Source organism: Artemia sp. Qi Xiang Cuo, chromosome 12 (genome assembly GCF_049724085.1).
Source record: "Artemia sp. Qi Xiang Cuo chromosome 12, ASM4972408v1, whole genome shotgun sequence".
Classification (NCBI taxonomy): domain Eukaryota; kingdom Metazoa; phylum Arthropoda; class Branchiopoda; order Anostraca; family Artemiidae; genus Artemia; species Artemia sp. Qi Xiang Cuo.
In genome coordinates, this window is record NC_142805.1 from 67911178 (window position 1) to 67932882 (window position 21705).

Consider the following 21705-nt stretch of genomic DNA (forward strand, 5'->3'; position numbering starts at 1 on the left):
TCTATGATTTGGAACCAAGGTAGGATTTTGACACCGCTTTTGCGCGCTACCTACTTTTAGTAGAGACCTAGGAATTCTGCGGTGTTTTGACCAGGATAACACAATAATTTTCAAGTAGTATGATTGGACGCATAAAATGGGTCCTTGGACTCTCCAATATTCTTCAATTTTTCCCTAGTATTTTTGTTTTTGTAAAAAGGCAGAGTTGTTGTACCTTGGTTAAAGCATAATCATGTAAAAAATTGCAGTCAATAATATTTAAGCATAAAGGCCCATTCGCATTAAGGTTTTAATAATCCCTAGATTTAGCTAGCACTGATTTGGGGAAATCAAATTTTTTTATACAATTTCACAGCCGATTAGAAAGTCCACTAAAATATCTGATTTGCTCAAATTAGCGGCTGCTAAATAGTAACATTATTAAAGTCTTACTGTGAGAGGGTCTTAAACAACTTTTCCTGGAAAATACAATTTCCAAATTTTTGAGTGTTTGACGACTACCGATGGCAAAAAGCAAATCAAAGTTTTGCCTCCGCGAATCTTTTATTGTTGAAGCTGCCCAAAGGCTACTGCAACACTCTAAGTTGCCATGAAAATGTAAATCCAGGTTCTTCGCCCTCTGCTCTCTCTATCATTTTACATAAATTATTTTATACTTCTTTTAAGATGTAAAGTCCATCTTTGGTTTTCATGGAAAAAACATCGCTTTTTTTGGTTTCATATAAATATAAAAGCGTACGTCTGTCAATTCATTAATTTCTTTATCCTTCCAATGAAATTGTCATTAAACTATCAAAGCTAGAAAGGTGAAAATTGACACAGAATTATTTTGGAACCATGTAAATAAAAATAGACCATACAATTTGACCAAAAAAACTAAAAAAAGGAACCAAAAATATAGCGCCATGATATCAAGAGGGTGAGGGCCAAACGTCCAAGCTGCCAACAGTAGAAAGGGGATGTACGAGACCTCAGGCTGCATTCCATTCAGACGGGCTGGAATCTATTCAGACCTTTTGAATGTCTCTATGCATTCTCTACTGGTTTAAAATCCTTTCTTAAAAATCCTTAAAAAAACTAATAAAAATAAAATAAAAACAGACATATATGCACAATGGATCAGGACCTTTTTAACGAATTTCTCTTTGTTCTCGATAATGGTCACAACATAGCATAGCTAAATGTTCTTAATTCACCGCTTCACTAAATGTTTTCAAGAAGTATCACTGTATGACAATTTGATATTGAATCCACTAATCTGTGGGAGGGTCTTATATCCACTCCACTTAGGTGTATGTACGTCTTAGGTCCACTTAGGTCTTAGGTCCACTTAGGTCTAATATGTTACGATTTAGTACTGTTCTGTTATGTTAAAGACGTAACTTTTTGTAAGAAAGACGTTACGTTAAGTTCGTGTCATCCAAGGCATTTCAGTGTCATCAAGAAAGAAGGGGCCACGCCAAGGTCTTTTCACTAGTATAATTAATAAATCTTATGACTACGTGAAATATTTTCTGAAGCTATTTTTCTGCTGGTTTTGTAGATTTTTCGGCCTTGTTATGAAACATGAGATTTCATTCTTGGTTTGAAGTAAAAAAAATAAAAAGAATTAAACTAGTAAGTGGCGGTGTTAAAATTTAAAATCAATGTGAAAAATATTTTGACTGTTTGATTTACAGTCTTAAAAACGTTAAAGAAATCCTAGAACAAAAGTAATTTCCAACCAATTTACATTGTTATCATTTATATCACATGTGTTGCTGCTTCAACCTTACCTTCATTACATTACCTTACCAACATTACCTTCAATTTATCTTGACTTACCTCATTGTCCCTGTTCATTGCTATTTTTACATTGTCGATCAGTTGATCTGCCTTTAAGCCTTTAGCTGATCTGCCTTAAATCCCATCGGTGATGCTAATCTGTTTATTGAGCTTGAACAAGGCTTGAATGTTTGTATTTTATTTATTTCCTATTTTGGACTTCTTTGGCTGTCAGCTTGATTGTCGGGGTCTAGTTCCTCTGGCTGGTTTGGGTAAACGATAATTTACCTAAACAAGCTCTGCTTCAGGTTTTCTTATGTTTTTCGTTCATGGATGTTTTTGTGAGTTTTTTTATGATTTTTTTTTTTTTTTTTTTTTTTTTTTTTTTTTACCCACGTTCTTATCAGCTGCATGTATTGTTTTCCATTTGTTAATTTTGCTTTGTGTTGGGCACAAGTTAAAAGGACTAATTTAAACAAAATTGCACAATAGGTATATTTGTGTACATTTTTTAAAATTGCCTGTTTTCTAGCTTAGCCCTAATATTTTTATTCAAGAGATAATAATTTAACGAAAAAGGAATCTGTGTAAGAACTTCAAATGAAGTAAAAATTCAAATGAGTAAAAATTAACTTTTTTGGATTTTTAAAATCTATAGGATTACGCCGCCCAGTTAGCGGTGCTAGTTGTCTGTAATTCCCATTTACCCTAGGCTGAAGTACCAAAGACATCAAAATAAAAGTAATTTTTAACCGCCTGGACTCATCTGGGGTATATTCATACCGGAAAACGGTGATTTTCTAAGATTTTTCTTTTGTACGTTTCAAAGATATGAAATTTTTAGGGCAGTATCACGTTTTCTTGAGTATGGACCGTGAACCGTGAAAATAAATAAGCAAAACTAATTCGTTAAATTTAACAACACTTTTTTCCCATAATAACTAAAATTATCAATTTGTCGATTTCGAAAAACCACTAAACAAGGGACGTACATAGGATGGGGTCTTCAGGCAAGGATGTATCCAGTATTTTTGTTCAGGGGGGGGGGGCAGAAAAGAACATTAAAGCCGCGCCAAAAATTTGTTTGCATGCTTTTTTGTTTTATTGGGACGAGCCGGAAAAAATTTCCGGGGGGGATCAGACCCTGAAAACCTCCCCGAATATGGCCCTTGTCTTCAGGGCTGGCCTCCCCTGAAATCCTAAGTTTTGCCAAATTGCAGGGCACATCATATTTAAATTAGGAAATAAAATTTGTTTCCTGAGTTGTTTAGATTTACGATGATCGAGTAAAGATATATTTTGTTTTTTCTCCCCCCCCCCCCAGGTGGCAGTTGGAGATGAAGTAGGCACCAACATAGCAGACCTAGAACTCTACACCGGTATGCTCAACACCCAAAAGGCTATTCTTCAGGAAGAAAATGTCAAATTAAGGTACGAATTTTGTATTTTACATATCTAATGACGCTGAAAAGCTCACCTCTACAGTTTAGGACTGAAACTACCGCTGAGAGGCTGCTTAGAAGGAGAGGTTATTTGACTCCTCTGCAAAGAAATTGAAAAGATTCACATGAAGCACTTATTTTTAATGTTAATATATTCATGTAGAATTACTCAAAAATGCAGTTATTCCGCTTAACAAACTGCTCATAAACTAAATATTTAATTGACTAAGAAAAAAAAGCGGAGAACAATAGTTTGAGTGCAAAGAGATCCTAGAGTGGATTGATCACCAAAATTATTCCTGAGGTAAAAAGGAACTAATTTCTACTAATACTAATACTACTTGAAAGTAGGAAGACTAGGCTCACTGTTTAACGCACAGTAAAGCAGTACGTTCAAAACACAGAAAAGACACAGTTTAGTATAAGTATTACGGCACTAGACCCTTAAGGTCCAAACCGGCAGGGCTGATCTCCGTTTCGTGGCCCTTCAGCCAGGAAGTGCACTGGGGGCCTGGGGGCCAGCCTTCCTGTGCTTTCGCACACCCTTCCTGCTTACCTTCCCCAGATTTCTCCAGGTACCCATTTGGAGCTGGGTCGACTCTAGCTAAGCTTACAGAGTCACACCACTGACCCGCATCCCAAACCCAAATAACTGGCCACGCCAGGGATTGAATCCGTGCCCCTTGGACAGAGAATTCTCAACCCAGCGCACGTCCATAGGGACTATAATAAGCCTATAAGAAACATAAGGACTATAATAAGCCCGTTTTTGCTTCATCGAAGTGCTAAGATCCTAGAGCTCACTGCCAAATAGAACATTGAAGAGAAAAAAGACCTTAGACCACTGACGAGAGTAGATAATAAGGAAAGATGTTTGCAGAAAGAAGTAAGACCAGTGTCCTTATATTTTTGTTAAAATTATTTTCTGTCAAAAGACGAAAGATCTTTGCTCATTGATTTGCTAAAAAACAGGACTTCTCGCTAATTACAAAAAAAAATCAGGTAAAATTTTATTTTTATTGATTTTATGAGGCTCAGCCTGCTTTTAAAGTTTAGGACTGAACACATTTGACATGCTGCTTGGGGGGGGGGCTATTCGTCCCCTATACAAAGGACTTGAAAGGAGTATAAAAACCTATGAACGGTTATGTTTAGTAAACTTAAACCAGGATGCTGAGCCTGAGCCTTCTCTGGAAAATGATAATTTGGTACTTTTATTTTTATCGTGATAAAATGGGAACAAGGGGCTTAAAACGTAAAAAAACGTACCTTACCATACTTAAAGTGCTTATTGTCAAGTACTTAACTGTGGCAAAATTAAAACTTCCTTTTGCTATTGCCCAAAATATAGTGGATAGGTCGATGAATAAAATTCAGAATTATTAGTTTTTCCTCCTCCAAGGAAAGAGAATGTTTTCTAGTCCAAATTTGACGTATTTAGTAGTATGTCTAAAGCTAGGTTGAGATAGCGGTTAAATTTTTCTTCAGATGCCAGATCCGGAGAGAATATGGCCAGTGGAGGGAAAATTTCTTGCTACGAACAGACACATGGATCTGTTTTGTTTAAATTCGAGTTGAAAAACTTATGATTCTGGACGGCAAAGATTTATTCAAAACAAATGAAAGTTTATAGCGACAGTATCATTGATATTCTCTTTTGCATAGGTATTTGAAGGAGCTTTCTTTTTGTTTAGAAATTTCTTGGAAGACGTCAAAGAATTTTACTTTGAGTCAACATACCAGCCAGAATTCAAAAGCGACATCGCTTGCGATTTTTGTTTGACAAAATTTACCTTCAGGGCTTTGCTGAAGATTCTTCTGTTGTTTTTTTGTATATAGTGATTTTTCCTGCATAAACAATTGACGAATCTGATTTTTAGCAGGAAACCATTATTGGGATTCTGGGATTGGATTTTCCGATTTAGAAATTGTTCAGTCGTCAGTTTTGACATTGACTTTTTCAAATTGATTTTTCAAATTCGAGCACCTACCATAATTTTAGAGCTAGATCAATAAAACCAATTGATTCGCTGTGAAGTTTTACATGAATATATGCGAACTAATCAAAAAGGCCCGCATCCTGGACCTTTATTTATATATATGTATATATATATATATATGTATATATATATATATATATATATATATATATATATATATATATATATATATATATATATATATATATATATAAATTTGCCCTATCTAACCTCTCAGGGATGGCACATTGATTGCAATTAATAAAAGATTCTTTGCCTAATATTTTGTCATAATTTGGATTAACTGCCTAAAAGACCAATATTTGTCTAACCTGTTATGAATCATTCAAGTCGACATGTTTTTTGTTTTGTTCTTTTTTAACAACTTCCAATTTGCAATTAACCATATGACTCTTTTTGTGTTTTACCATTTACGTTTCATCTGTATGTAATGTAAAATTGTTTATATTTTCAGGCCCGCATCAGTTTGGCATTCATAGAGCCATTTGGGGAATTTCTTTATGTAGAAACCTATATCTTTATCCTCTCTCAAAGAAAACCCAGACTTTTGAAATCCTTATAAAATCATTTAGCCATAAATTCATTCTATCGAGTTAATGTTTGGGTGTCTGTATTTCTTCTCATTTTTGTCTATACTTTTTTTTGGCTAAATTTTGTGAGATTGCGAAAAGTATTTACGCAGCTAAGAAGAAACTTGCAAAATGTAGCATTTTTGTTTCGGAAAATCTAACCCGCAAGCGGTGGGATATTCTTAACACAGCTCGTGAGAAATATGGCAACAAGTGTGTTTGGTCTGATCAAGGGCGTATTTTAGTCCGCCTTCCCAATGAGAACACTCCACGTAGACTTTGGTCAATCGAGAAAATGTTTTAATATTTATTAGTTTTTTCTCTCTTTTTTCTTTTCCCTTTGTTTTCCTGTCTATGTAATATCATTGTCTATCAATGTTAATATAATTTGCCCTACGATCTTTTTTTGCTCTGAAAATATAAACTAAAACTTTTCATTTCCAATCAAATGAGCTCTTTCTGACGTTTATACGAGCATCCCTTCAACCGTATTTGCCCCCAGGGCATAACTCACAACGCCTGCCCCCTGGCCCTGGGGGGTTGATTCAAACACGGAGTTTTTGTTATATGATCTTTCAACTACATTTAAAAAACTGTTTTAAAAAGTAGTTTTGAAAAAACTACTTTTAATCAACTACTTAATATATATATATATATATATATATATATATATATATATATATATATATATATATATATATATATATATATGTATATATCATGCCCACCTATTCCCCAAACACATACAATTTGTTCAACGTAGTTGAAAGTTCTGGAAATTAGGTCGTCGAGTATTACAACCCCCACAACCCTCAAGGCAAGGGCTGTAAGCTATGCCTTGGGGGCATATAAGGTTTTTAATAGAAAGCGTTGTCGTAGAAACTTCAAAAAGGGCTCATTTGATTGGAAATTGAAATGGCTAGTGCCCTTTTTAATAGTCGAAAGTGATTGGAGAGCAAATAAGCCTCCCTCTCACGCCCACTTTTTCCCCAAACACATCCAATCAAAATTTTTAGATAGCCATTCTGTTCAAAGTAGTTGAAAGGTCTGGAAATTACATCCAAGAGAATGGCACTCTCCACACAGCCCTCAGGGTTAGGGTTGTGTTATGCTTTGGGTGCATATAAGGTTTTTATTGAAATGTTTGTCGTAGAAATTTGAAAAAGGGCTCGTTCGATTGGAAATTCAAAGGGCCCTTTTAGTTGTCGAAAGTGATTTGAGGGCAACTAAACCCCCTCTCACGCCCACCTTTTCCCCAAACACATCCAGTAAATTTTTTTAGATAGCCATTTTGTTCAACGTAGTTAAAAGTTTTAGAAATCAGGTGTTTAAGGATGATAACCCCTCAGCGCCCTCAGGAAGGGGTTTGAAGTTATGCCCTGGGGGCATATAAGGTTTTAATAGATAGTGGTGTCGTAGAAACTTCAAAAAGTGGTCGTTCGAGTGGAAATTAGAAAGGTTTGTGTCCTTTTAATAGTCAAAAGCCATTGGAGGATAACTAACACCCCTCTCACACCCATCATTTCTCCAAACACATCCAATAAAAATTTTGAGATAGCCATTTTGGTCGACGTAGTTAAAAAGTCTGGAAATTATGTTTTTGAGGATGACACTCCCCCACAGCCCTCAGGGCCAGGGTTGTAAGTTATGCCCTGGGGGCATATAAGGTTTATTTTTATAGAAAGCGTTGTCGTAGAAACTTCAAAAAGGAATCATTCGATTGGAAATTGAAACGGCTTGTTCCCTTTTCAATAGTTGAAAGTGAAGTAATTGGATGGTACTTAACCCCCCTCTCACGCCCACCATTTCCCCAAACACATCCAATCAAAATTTTGAGATAGCCATTTTGCTCAACGTAGTTAAAAGGTCTGGAAATTATGTCTTTCAGAATGACAACCCCCTCACAGCCCTCAGGTCAAGGGTTGTAAGTTAGGCCTTGGGGCATATATGGTTTTTATAGAAAGTGTTGTCGTAGAAACTTCAAAAAGGGCTCATTCGATTGGAAATTGAAAGGGCTAGTGCCCTTTTTAATAGTCGGAGGTGATTGGAGGGAAAATAACCCTCTTCTGACGCCCACCATTTCCCCAAACACCTCCAATCACAATTTTGAGATAGCAATTTTGGTCGACGAAGTTAAAAAGTCCGGAAATTATGTTTTTGAGGATGACACTCCCCCACAGCCCCCACGGCAAGGGTTGTAAGTTATGCCCTGGGGGCATATAAGTTTTTTTTATAGAAAGCGTTGTCGTAGAAACTTCAAAAAGAAATCATTCGATTGGAAATTGAAACGGCTTGTTCCCTTTTCAATAGTTGAAAGTGAAGTAATTGGATGGTACTTAACCCCCCTCTCACGCCCACCATTTCCCCAAACACATCCAATCAAAATTTTTAGATTGCCATTTTGTTCAACGTAGTTGAAAGGTCCGGAAATTATGTGTTTGAGGATCACAACCCCCTCACAGCCCTCAGGACGAGGTTTGTAAGTTATGCCCTGGGGTATATATGGTTTTTATAGAAAGTGTTGTCGTAGAAACTTCAAAAAGGGCTCATTCGATTGGAAATTGAAAGGGCTAGTGTCCTTTTAATAGTCGGAAGTGATTGGAGGGAAAATAACCCTCTTCTGACGCCCACCATTTCCCCAAACACCTCCAATCAAAATTTTGAGATAGCAATTTTAATCAACGTAGTTGAAAGTTCTGCAAATTAGGTCTTTAAGGATGACACCCCCCCCCAGCCTCCAGGGCAAGGATTGTAAGTTATGCCCTGGGGGCATATAAGGTTTTTATTGAAAGCTTGTTTATACTATATACAATATATTAATTATATATTATATATATGTCAAATTTATAGAGCTTTTGCGCCAGAAAAGACCAAATTGAGTTTCATAAATTTTTGCGTAATAAATTACGGAGTGTAATAAAGAGTTTTGTTGTATTTTCAAGGGAAAAAAATGGAAATCAAACATTGAATGAAACTGGGTTTTAAAAGACAACTCAATCAATAAACAAGATAAAAGAAAAACTGATTAAGAATCGGAGAAAGAGAGAGGGGAGAGAGTGGGTTCAGTTGTTCAGCATCTCCCTAATGAAGGGAGCCAACACTTTTCTAGACCTTTCTGTGAGAATCCTAACCTTTTATTTTCGTAGAAGCCAATATGAAGAAGTGCAGAAAGCGCTAGAGCTAGAGAGGCAACAACATTTAAAACTCCAACAAGCGTGGAAGAAAGCATGCGTCCAATACGCGACACAACAAAAGGCTCGCCTCCGAGAAGTAAAGCAGTTGAAGCTGTTATTTACAGGTATATAATCTTTTGCTTAGACACTGCTTATTGTAAGAAAAGAACACAGCGTTAGATTTTACAATCCCTATTGGCGGTACTGTTCTCCAATTCATGGCCTATCAATCCGGACGTGAAATGGGGGAGGGGGCGGGGGGCCAGCTATCTTGTGTTTTCGCACACCCTTCCTGTTTATCTTCCCTAGATTTCTCCAAGTGCCCATTAAAAGCTGGGTCGACTCTGGCTGAGCTTACAGAGTCGTGGCACTGACCCCTGTTCTAAACCAAATAACCAGCAACAGCAGGATTAGGACCCTGGTCCTCACGGACAAAAGGTTTGAAATCTAGCACGCTAACCATTCGGCTAGGGACTGCTTGTTATATTATATAAAATTGTGGTAAATTTCATTGAACTTAAATAAATTATTGAATGATTAGTTTAAACAAGCATAGGAAGGTGTAGCTCTTCTTTAAATGTGTAGTTGTCTTTAGTAATCCCCCGATTGTTAATGGTAAAATTTTTGCGGGTGAAACAGCGTTGTCAGATAAATAGTTTTGCTCATTTATTTTTGACAATTCAGACTGGCTACGCTGACGGGAATGCAATAATACCCTGATGATTTTATATTTTTAAACAATCAAAATATCTTTTTTAGAAAATCTTAAGTTTTCATTGAGTTAATTAAGAAATTTGAAAAAAAGAGCTTTTTTCAAATGAAAGTAAAGAGTCATATTAAGATTTTTAAACAAACACCGGTGTTGAACTGCTTGTGGTGTTGTACACAATTTTGGCAAAATATTTTGAAACAAGGGGACTGGCTCAATCTTGACTGTCGCTAAGTTCTCTCCCTTAAGGAGTGTAGACTGTCGAGGTATAGCCGAAAATGTGAAAGTTTTTGCTGTATCGGTGCTGTGTGGCGTTTTTTGTAGTGACGAGTTGCTAGTAGTAGTAAATTAGTTCGGTTTGACAGTAAATGTAATGTAAATGTACTACGGGCAAGCGAGGTTATTTAATTGCGATTACTCAACGGCAGAATTACTCCAACATAACGCCAATCGAATCAATTCAATTAACAATGAAAAAAAGAATTTTCTTTCGCCCTAACTTGAAAGTAGAAAAAAATAGCAGTGTATATTTGTACAGACCGTTAGTGTGGTCCAAACATAAAGACCACGATGGCAAATGAAAAAAGTTGCCTGAGTGTTACTCCTAAACTCATGAGTTATATTATCCGCATATATTGTATTATCGTTATGATGGTGTCTATTTTAAGTAAAAAAAATTTTCAAAAGCAAGGTTTATCAGCTGATTCAAATATTTATGTGAGAAAATTGAAACTTTTTTGTCACGAATATATGATGCATCTATTAAATTATTATTTTGCTCACGAGCAGAAGCTCACCAGAATAACGAGGGTGGTCTGGAAAATTTCAGACCTAACAAAGAAGCAAGACAATTTTTTTTATTTATTTATTTATTAAATTTATTTATCATATAGTCTCTTTGTATGTCTACACACTTCTCCCAGGGATGATCCTATCTATTTAATCTGTCCAAACAATTTTCGGCCTCTTTCTCTGTAGAATAATTGTTTGCGAGGCTGATGGCCTTTTCATTTGACGAAAATTTCTGCCCCCCGAGCGCAAATTTAAACTACAGATCAAAAAGAAGTCACTAGGGGCTCGATCTGGTGATTAAGGGGGGATGGTCAAGGAGTTCAAACAGCAAATTATGAATTTTCGATGTGGCAACCGCTGAGGTTTGAGACGGCGCACTGTATTGGTGAAACGGAAGTTTTTTTCATCAATTTGTTTTTTTTCAACAACTAACTGCAGCACCCAGTCGCCTGAGACCAACGCACCTACACACGCTCATCCTCTATCCCAATCTATTCAAAGCTTCTTTCTTTACACCCTCCCAAGAAGTCCCCATTTCCCTTAAATCTTTCTTTGGACATCTTTCCACAGCATTCGGGGGCATCCTGTTTTTTTTTTTTTTTTTTTATAGTAGCTTGTTTAAAATGGCTGAAAATGTTGGTAGGTTCTTGTTGGAAGTTGCGCAACCACACTACCTAGCCTTTACTGGCAAGTTCTGCCATTTTCATATTACGTCTAGAAACTTTTCAAACCACCCTCGTATCAAGTATATATAATGATTACGCAGTTTTATTCAGAAGCTTTTCTGCTCTCTGAAATATGTTGCAAAATTACTTGTCTAAATTGAGCATCCGTATCCAATATATGTAGAAAATTTGATCATTTTTAGAATAGTTTTTTTTTAAAGAATTTTCTTTTTAATTTTAGATTTTTTTAATCTTTTTTAAATTCTACAAACTTTTAAATTCTTCGCACTGCCCAAAAGGCTCGGTTTAGTTTTTAACCGTTTGAGCTAACAAATTTTGTTGATAAAATGTTATAAATTCATAAACTACATTATCAATTTAATCATACAAAGCACTAAGTGAAGGCGATGTCAGGAAAAGCAAAGTGTCATTTACAACCAGGACGAATATTCAGATTGATCCTTGTGGGATCCCGCACTCAATTTTGTATCTTCTTAAGAAAAATGAGCTATTCCCAACCACCTGATATTGGCTGTTTAGGCACGATAAAAACATTCCAGGCTGAAAACCCTTTAATTATAAGATATAGCTGAAATGGAATACAATCTTTTGCAGTGCAGACTTGTCACGCACCTCAACTCAAATTTGTCAGGCGCCCTAGGCACCTAAATTATTTTTTACGGTACCCATTGTGTATTTTTAAAACCCAAAACGAGAAAGATGTGTTGAGTTTGAATTTGATTTGAACTTTTCAGATTTGGACAATTTTGTTTTCCTTCAATAAAGTACTCTTCCGCCTTTGTTAGAGCTATCATTGATCCTTCATTGTTATTGACCATAAATTGTTATGGCCCCTGCTATTCAGTATTGGGAAATAATTTCCCGAGTAAAAGAAGAAATGGAGGGTGAATTTGACTCCCCCATGCTCATGAAACCAGATGATAAGATGAAGTAAAATAAGGAAGCCGTCTGAGCCCACCACATCGCAATGTTGTGTCAGTTTCTTGGCTATATTCACCCCAAGGGTCGTCACTCTTCCAGGGAGAAGGTCTATTTCATGTAGGTTTGAACCGTAGTCCCTAGTTTCCAGGTATGACTCTATTCAAACTATCACAACATATTGTTACATTTTTTTTTCATACAACATCAATATTATGACCAGAGTAGTTTGAAAGTGAATAGAGAGCAGTAATGTTAAAAATCTGGCAGATCGTCTTCTTACAGCTTCTTGAGATACGTCTTATTCCGTTTCCTATTTCTGGAGGTTAAAAATCTGGCAGATCGTCTTCTTACAGCTTCTTGAGATACGTCTTATTCCGTTTCCTATTTCTGGAGGTTTGCTAGAAGCAGGTTTGGAAAAAGTTCCATAGCTGCCAGTAGCAGAATATGACAGAGTTCCGAAAGCTGCCAAGTCTTCCAACAATTTTTAAAATCTGCCAAAAAATTTCACTAGGCGATGAAAATTGCCAAGTAGCATTGCTACTACCCTACCCTTCTTTTTCACTCTGGTCCAGAAGGAACTTGGTACGTAAAAGGAAAGAAAATAAGCCGTATATTTATACTATGAAATAAGCAGTATAAGAAAAGCAAGAATGGAATTTTATAAGGCCAACGGAAATACTGGAAGAAACAAAAACAGATAATTTTAGAAGACAACAGCCTCTCTTCTTCAGTATCCAAAAAAAGTTGGAAGGAAACACGTCCACATTGTCTGAAAGAAAATATGAACGAAACAATCTGGATAAAACCAAACAAAACGGAAAGGAAACTTTGAAACCGAACAACATGGAACCATCAAAAATAACAAACAGATAAAATCAAAAATTAGCAGAATTAAAAATTGAAAAGCCAAATATCTTAATTCCAAAATTGAACCTCTCGCCCTAAATTTATGAACTAGTATTGTGCGAGTAGCATCGTTTTTTTGCTAGTCGTATACATATATATATATATATATATATATATATATATATATATATATATATATATATATATATATATATATATATATATATATATATATATATATAAACATATATGTATATATATTTGTTTTATTCATTAGCAAAAGGTCACAATTCTTCACTTTTCCTTAAACTTGTTGCTTCGTGTTTCTTGGTGAATACATGATCAGAAATTTTCTATTTATAGATTTGATTACAAACGAAGAAGAGGAGAATGGTAGTGTTACATCTTGGGACCAGGAGCAGCAACTTTTTAAAGGGTCCAAACCTTGTCTGACAACTTCTAAGATGGAGAGTTTATCAGGTAGATATCAAGGTTAAATTATTTTCTTTTTGTTCCATTCTGTGCTTTATCATGCAGGGTATGACCATTTTATTTTCAACGAAAGCAATTGCAAGGATTATTGACTCTAGAGAGATATAGTGGTAATAAAATAGTGACAAATAGTAATAGCCCAAATAGGTTTGACGAAAAATAATGTTTTCACTTGCAAAGTTCTGAAGAAGACAAGCATTTGTGATAAATCCACGTTTTGATATCCATACAGCTTTTAGACCATACACTTTATTCAGTTAACCTTTTTTTATTGATTGAAATATATTTAAATTAAGCATCTGAATATTATTAGTTACCGTTGTTTCTAGTCCTTAGAACTTAGATCCACATGTGCCTCCAGAGGCACCGAGGGCATCAAGAGAGATCTCTCATTCTTTCTGATGGTTTGTTGCTGCTAGAATGTCCTCCCACAGAGGTTAGATTGACGTGTGCAGGTAATCCATATCGGTCTGGTATATTCGTCACAAGGTCTTTCTGGGTCTGCCTCTGCAGTATTCACCTTAGATTAACCTGTGCCTTTAGATGCACCGAGGGTATCAAGAAGGATTTGTCATTCCTTGTAATGGTCTGCTTCTACCAGAATGTCCTCCCGCAGGATTAAGATCGACGCGTTCAGATAATGCAGATCGGTCTTTTATATTCGTCACAGGTTGTGTTTTGGTCAGCTTCTGCTGTATACACGTAAGATTCACCTGTGCCTTTAGATGCACAGAGGGCATCAAGAAGGATTTGTCATTCCTTCTGATGGTTTGCTGCTGCCAGAATTTCCTCCCACAGGAATCAGATCGACGCGTGCAGGTAATGCAGATCGGTCTTTTATATTCGTCACAGGGTCTTTTTGGGTCAGCTTCTGCAGTATCCACCTAAGATTGACCTGTGCCTTTAGATGCACTGAGGGCATCAAGAAGGATTTGTCATTCCTTCTGATGGTTTGCTGCTGCCAGAATTTCCTCCCGCAGGAATCAGATTGACGCGTGCAGGTAATGCAGATCGGTCTTGTATATTCGTCACAGGGTGTTTCTGGGTCTGCCTCTGCTGTATCCACCTTAGATTCACCTGTGCCTTTAGATGGACCGAGGGCTTCAAGAAGGATTTGTCATTCCTTGTGATGGTCTGCTGCTACCAGAATGTCCTCCCACAGAAATCAGATTGACGCGTGCAGGTAATGCAGATCGGTCTTGTATATTCGTCACAGGGTGTTTTTTGGTCAGCTTCTGCTGTATACACGTTAGATTCACCTGTGCCTTTAGATGCACTGAGGGCATCAAGAAGGATTTGTCATTCCTTGTGATGGTTTGCTGCTATCAGAATGTCCTCCCACAGAAATAAGATCGACGCGTTCAGGTAATGCAGATCGGTCTTGTATATTCGTCACAGGGTGTTTCTGGGTCTGCCTCTGCAGTATCCACCTTAGATTCACCTGTGCCTTTAGATGCACCGAGGGTATCAAGAAGGATTTGTCATTCCTTGTGATGGTTTGCTGCTACCAGAATGTCCTCCCACAGAAATCAGATCGACGCGTGCAGGTAATGCAGATCGGTCTTGTATATTCGTCACAGGTTCTGTCTGGGTCTGCCTCTGCAGTATACACCTTAGATTCACCTGTGCCTTTAGATGCACGGAGGGCATCAAGAAGGATTTGTCATTCCTTGTGATGGTTTGCTGCTGCCAGAATGTCCTCCCACAGAAATCAGATCGACGCGTGCGGGTAATGCAGATCGGTCTGGTATTTTCGTCACAGGGTCTTTCTGGGTCCGCCTCTGCAGTGTGGACCTGTTGGTTGCAAGTGGAGTACTGCATTGGGTAGTTAGACATTGCCCACAAGTAGTACTTGGCCAAAATATCTCTATCTACGATTTCTTATGGCATCCGTTACAGGACGCTGGCCCTTCTCGTGGGGGATGGATTGATTTGTTATCTTCTGCTGCCAGTGGATATGGAGGATTCTTTTTTGACAGTTGATATGAGTTTTCGAAAGCACACATTCGTCTCTTTTGTTCTTGGTTCAGGTGCCAGGTTTTGGCTTTTTATGGGAGAATTGGCATACCGTTGCTATTAAAAAACTCGCAGTTTCAGCCGTAGAGAGAAGCTTCTGGATCCGCCAAACATTCTGTAGTCTATTGAAGGCTGCATTAGCTTGACCAATTCTTGTAAGTAATTTTTTAACAGTCGATCTAGCTTTGTCCTGTGTCTTTTAAGATGTAAGTACTGGTATTTTCTTAGAAACATAAAACACATATAATATGTTTTATATTGCCAATATCTAAAAATAATTTTAGAATTCGTTCGAGTGACATTATATTAAGCAAAATGCTGTACAGAAAAAGGGGTTGATGGTTGTTATTATTATTGTTAAATTTTTGTTTTGCTTGTGCTGCTATCTGTAGTGGTTCTATTGTGCTTTTATGATGAATTTTAATAATAGCTTAGTATGTGTAGTGTGTATATTTGAACCCACACCACGGTATGTACAATTGAAAAAAAAGATCAGAATTTTAGAGAGATAGTAACTAAAAATTCTGTCTTTTAAAATTAAAATATTCATAATTTCATATCTTCTGAATAGTTAGTAGATAGATATGTTTCCGGAAAATGCTACGAAAATCGAGAAAGATATGAATAACGTTTTAAATGGCATCACCGAAAAATATGTTTAAGCATTTGTTTGAGTAACTGTATATTAAGCAAAAAGCTGTACGGGAAAAGTGGTTTAGGGTTGTTATTAGTATTATGGGCCGACTCATGTGAGTCGAGGGTCAGTCCACAAAGGCCTGTTGCATCCACATGGTCGAGGGTAGGGTAAAATAGCTGTAGTTAATGTGGTTTGGTCACATTTTATATTTTACTTTTTTCTTATTTTACATATTTTGGTAATCCAAATTAGGCGAAAAACAAAAATCGACTCGTATATAGTTGATTGGTAAAGAAGCGTGCAGCTTTGCTGCCGTCTTCACTCAGGTAATTTCGGGCAGTAACGATCTGTTTGCAGTATTAGTATCAGTAGTTTAGTATTATTAGATTTTGCTACTCAGCAAACCCTGTCAGGTAAAATATTTTAATTTGACAGATAATATTTCCACTTTGCGTGTAAAAGTATATCCTTTACAGAATTCAGCGCGTTTTGTTTTTAATTTTGGGTCTTAGAACTCATGAAAGAAGCCTTCTCCGAAAATTTTTTCGGACTTTGATTTTTCTTTTTTATATGGATCCGAAAATACGCAATATTTCATCCGAGGGAAGGAAGGTGGTTGTTCAAGACTAAGCATCGGCACCGTTTCTGTTTCATCTCTGTTTCTGTTTTTGTCTAGCCTGTTTCTGTTTAAAAAAACGGAACAGAAAACAGAAACAGGATATCTGTTTTGTCGGACCTGTTTCTGTTTCTGTTCTTTTTTTTTGTTAATCCGTTTTTTCCATTTTTTACCTGTTTTCTTTTTTTTTCGTTTAACCAAGTGCTTAGGTTTACGCTATTGTTAAAGCTTGTTGCCTTGGGAAGATGTCTTCATGCTTTGGTCAAATCCTTCACCTTTGTGTAACCAATGCTCTCAAGTTCTAGAGAAAATGGTGTAGAGCAAGTTGTAGTATGTAAATCTGATGACAATGATGATGAACTGGAAGAAAGCTCAAGTAGAGAGCAAGAGATTGATGCAGACGAAGATGATCTACCCGATGTCATAAACGGGGTAAGGATACCGCGTCTGGTACGGATGACCCTGACAAGTTGGATGAAGAAAGTACATGTGATGAGTGCCCTAAAACTACATCTGAAATGGAGGCAGCACTAGAGACATAGTTTTATCTTACTTTATTTAGCTAGCTCTTGTAACTAATGTTTTTTTCAGCTAAGAAGAAGCTCTAGTCTAACTACAAGACACCCTCCGCAGATTGAGAACCTGTAGCTCAGTATTAACCTTAAAGCTGGTCCAAAACAGAGCCAAAAGCTTGCAGAGCTGTTACCTTAGATCTTAGAACAAAATATGTAAGGTTGGGCAGTTTGCAAAGAAGTGGAAGGGGCTGTATAGTGCAAGTCAGTAGAAAAAATGGCTTTAGTGATTTATCAGTGTTTGTGTTCAACGAATTTTAGACACCATTGATGAATCAGTAGGTGCAACCTAGTAAGGAGCAAATCTTGGCCTATAGTAATCGAAAAAAAAATATGTTTTTAGAAAAACTATTTGATGCTGATTCAGCAATGTTAATCGTTACCTCCATTAAACTTCAGTGTTAACCTTAGCACAAAAATAAATTTCCCTTATTTTCGGAAAAAACCCTGAAACCTCTCGAAAAAGGCATTGGATCGAAATAAAAAGTACACTATTGAAATCGCTATGGTCGAAAACCTTAAAGAGCAAAGAAATTCGTATTTTAGCATGGATAATGCAAGTAATCCAATGTGCAAGAACAACTGATGGAGCACTCGAAACAAGAATGTTTCTAAGTGACAAGTTCAAAGTTTGAACTTCAGTTTGTTTACCATTTTATTCAAAGCTGTTGTTCTTACGTATCAAACAGTTCGTGGTAACGAACTGTAATTAAGGAGCGATGCGGCTCAATAGTAACCGAAACTCTAAAAATGGAATTTTGATATCAATAGGTACATCAAAAGAATCGGCTTATTATGTTGATTCCAAATATAGAAGAGCCATTAAGTAAGAAATCATACAATCAGGTTCAGCGTATCCGAGACTCCTGATGTGGAGGTTTCAAGCCTCCATCTGCAAAAATGTGGAAATTTTGTATTTTGTGCCAGAAGAAAGATCACGGATGCGTGTCTATTTTTTTTTTTTTTTTTTTTTTTTTTTTTTTTTTTTTTCTAGGGGTGGCCGCATCGAACAAATAGTCTCAGAATATTGAGAAAGGGCTAATTTGAATGGAAATTAAAAGTTATAGTGCCCTTGTTAAGTGACCAAAACGATCGGAGGGCAACTGGCCCCCCTCCCACCCCTCTTTTTCTAAAGGTCGACCGATCAAAAGTCCGGAAATTTGCCCATTAATTATGTATAGTATTTCTTATTGGGACGTATACAGACATTTTCCGGGGAAGGAGGGGGGGTATTTTCTACGGGGACAATTTTTCGTGGGGAGGGAAGTTCCCAGGAGTGAACTTTCCAAGGCAAATTTTGCACTGGAGGAATTAGCCAAGATTCCTGTACAATATTCTTTTTATTTGTCTTCCTTTCCCTTTGCCGACTCAATTTTGCGTGTGGAGATATTAAGGGGAATTGTCCAGGGGAAATATTTACCGGGTTGGGATTGTCTAGAGTATCTTTCCGTGGGTGGGGGGGATTTTCCATGAAGAGTTTTCCACAGGATAAATTCTCCAGGGGAAATTTCCTGTGGGAGCACCGTTCTACCAGGGAGCGGTGGGTATTTGGGAGAAGAATTTTTCACGGAGGGGAGATTTTCGGCATGATTCTAAAAACAATAAGAAATTAAAGTCTTTTTCAAATAAAAGCGGACTAAGAAAAATTTTCAGTCGGAATCGTCCGCAAGAAATTTTACAGGGGTAATTTTCATCTAGAATAGAATTGTCTAGGGGAAATTTTCCTGGTGGGGGGGGGTCATTTTATGTGAGAAGAACTTTGCATGGAGGGTTTTTTTCTTCAGGGGAAGGAATTTTTCACGAAGGGGGGAGCCGGGTATTATTTAAAATTATTTGTTTCATTTTTTTTCATCAGATTATTTGTTGTCGTTTTTTAGTAATGCGCTACATAGGTATAGTTAATATTATTTTACACTTCCTCTTGGAACATTTCAACATTCTGCATGTAGTTGAAAATATTTTCAACGCTAAAGTTTTTCTGTACTTTTAAGAAAGGTTCTTATTATTCTATTCAAATGACCCTTATGTTTCAGTAGTCGTTCTCAAAGAATTGGGACAGAAGTCAAAATTTAGCGTGAGGACCGAAGTTTTGAGGAGGGGACAGCCCCCTCATACATATAATAAATAATTTTGGTTTTATACGGGTTTGGTTTTCACATTGGGAGGGTAGTTTCTGGGTTCCAGAGAAAATTTCACACAGGGGGAAACTTTGCCCAAATTAACATGCAAATTCCTTTTTAATTGATCATGTACGGTGAGCCAAATTCGAACCGGCATCAGTCAAAAAACGTTCAGAAATTAAACGAAAAAAAGTTTTTTTTAACTGAAAGGAAGGAGCGACATTAAAACTTAAAACGAACAGAAAATATTCTGTAAATGAAAGAGGCTGTCCCCTCCTAAACGGCTAATTCTTTACGCTAAAGATTACCTCTTTGTCAAAGCTCTACTTTTTAAAGTAATAAAAAACTTGAGCGTAAAGAGCGAGACGTTGAGGAGGGGACAGCCCCTTTCATACATGGAATAATTTCTGTTCGTCTTAAGTTTTAATGTCGCTCCTTACTTTCAGTTAAAAAAACTTGTTTTTTTAATTTAATTTAAAAGAAAAGTCTGTTCTTTTTGTTTCATACTCTGTTGTTCAACATCTTGAGGCGGCAAGAATGAAATCGTACTATGCCCAGGTCCTCTAATAGGTTTTAGAATCACTTGTGCAGTCGGGGTCGTATTGTATGCGCATGTAGTTGATTAAAAATAAGATGGATTAGTGGATTTGGGATGGTTTCAAGGTGGTTTCCTTATGCAAGCTTGGGAACAGCGTATAACTCGTCTAGTATAGATTACAGGGTGCAACATCTTAAAAAGAGGAAGATAAAAAAACAGCTGTTTTTTGTATAAAAACAGCTGTTTTCTGTTTTTCTTTAAACAGAACAGAAAGTAGAAACAGGTCACCTGTTTTTGACGGACATGTTTTGTTTCTGTTCTGTTCTTTTTATCATCTGTTTTTTTTTCCTTTTCTGTTTTTCTGAAAAACAGAAACAGTGCCGATGCTTATTCAAGACTTAAAAACTAACCTAAGTGCTGTCACACGGAGAAGAGTAGGTGTACTTCCCAAAGCTATTTCTTTTTATAGATTCCCCATCCATTGAAATTTTGTCCTCTCCCTGATCCCGTGCAAATTTTGTGGATACCTCCCCCTCCCTTTATTTGGGCTAATTTTTCGCTTTATTTATAGTTACATCTGGTGAGTCTGCGTCCACAGTAAGTTCAGAAGTATTATCAACGCCTGGTGTTCAGTATCAAGTTGAGTCATCCAGTGAGACTAGTTCTAATTCGTGCTGTTCTCAGTCGGACGATTCTGCAATTGCTCTTGCCACCGAACAGTGGGACTTATTGCAAGACGAACTCAAGTCAGTTTACAAAATGACTCTGCAAACTTGTAACCGATTGTCTACTTTGAAAGATCAGTGTGCTAAACTCGAGGTAACATCGATATTTTAAGAGTATTGTTGTGCGTTTTAAGCAGCTTTTTTGCTTCTTTTTGGTCATTTTTTGGCAATACGATTTTTGGCTATATGCAAAAATTAGGACTCTCTCCTTTTTAAAAAGGAAATAAACTCTCTACGAAAATGAAAACTGAGGGTTCTTACATTGCTTGTATAGGCTATAGTGAATTTTTTTTTCAATGAAATTTTAAAGTTGTAGAACATATATGCTTTTCAACAAATCATTTATAACGTTTCAGCCCCGCTGAAAAGACGGCAAAACAGATAGCGTCACGACAACCGCAGATATTCTGTTATTACGTAAAAATGGGGTTTTGCAAACCGAGTTTCACCCAAAAGAATTCCTCTGCGGTTTGGCAAAAAGGGTTTAGAGTTCTTCACCTCACTCCTAACGCTTTTTGCAAAAATTCCAGAACTTCTTTTGTACGGAAAGCATGTTCGGAGTGTTTTCCGGGCATCGAAAACAAAAAACGCTTAGTTAGCTGCCAAGAAGAAACGTAAATTGAAATTAGATGAAGTTTCATGTTGTTTCATGGAGGAAGTTTCATGGAAACATAAGTTGAAATTAGATGGTTTCATGTTGTTTCATGGATGGAATTTCATGGAAACATGAGTTGAAATTAGATGAAGTTTCATGTTATTTCTTGGATGAAGTTTCATGGAAACGTAAATCGAAATTAGTTGAAGTTTCATCTTTATTAGAAGATGACGTTCCATGTAGAAAATTCAAATTTAAAAATAGTTAGAACATGCCAAAGTATTGAATGCTTAAAGCAAAGATTTTTTTGCTAATTTCTTAGAAGTTGACTCCAGAAAAATAAAGACCGCCAACGTTTTTTGCGCTACTTGTGTATTCGAATGATTTATGAAGTAGTCTTTTTGATAAAAAAAATTTTTAATTTCCATCTTCATAGTATATACATCCTTGCTATCCTTCGCGCTACAGACATTAAGACGTTGTTACAGAAGA

At 36.7% G+C, this 21705-nt stretch overlaps 1 protein-coding gene across 1 annotated transcript in view; it reads left to right on the forward strand.

Annotated features, from left to right (window-relative positions):
• Positions 1-21705, forward strand: part of LOC148946433 (rab GTPase-binding effector protein 1-like) — a 95484-nt gene that overhangs the window by 55704 nt on the left and 18075 nt on the right. The window contains exons 4-7 of the mRNA XM_089097699.1: positions 3089-3195; positions 8922-9073; positions 13266-13382; positions 20465-20712. Coding sequence (XP_088953825.1) covers positions 3089-3195; positions 8922-9073; positions 13266-13382; positions 20465-20712 — 624 coding nt within the window. The remainder of the gene's footprint in view (positions 1-3088; positions 3196-8921; positions 9074-13265; positions 13383-20464; positions 20713-21705) is intronic.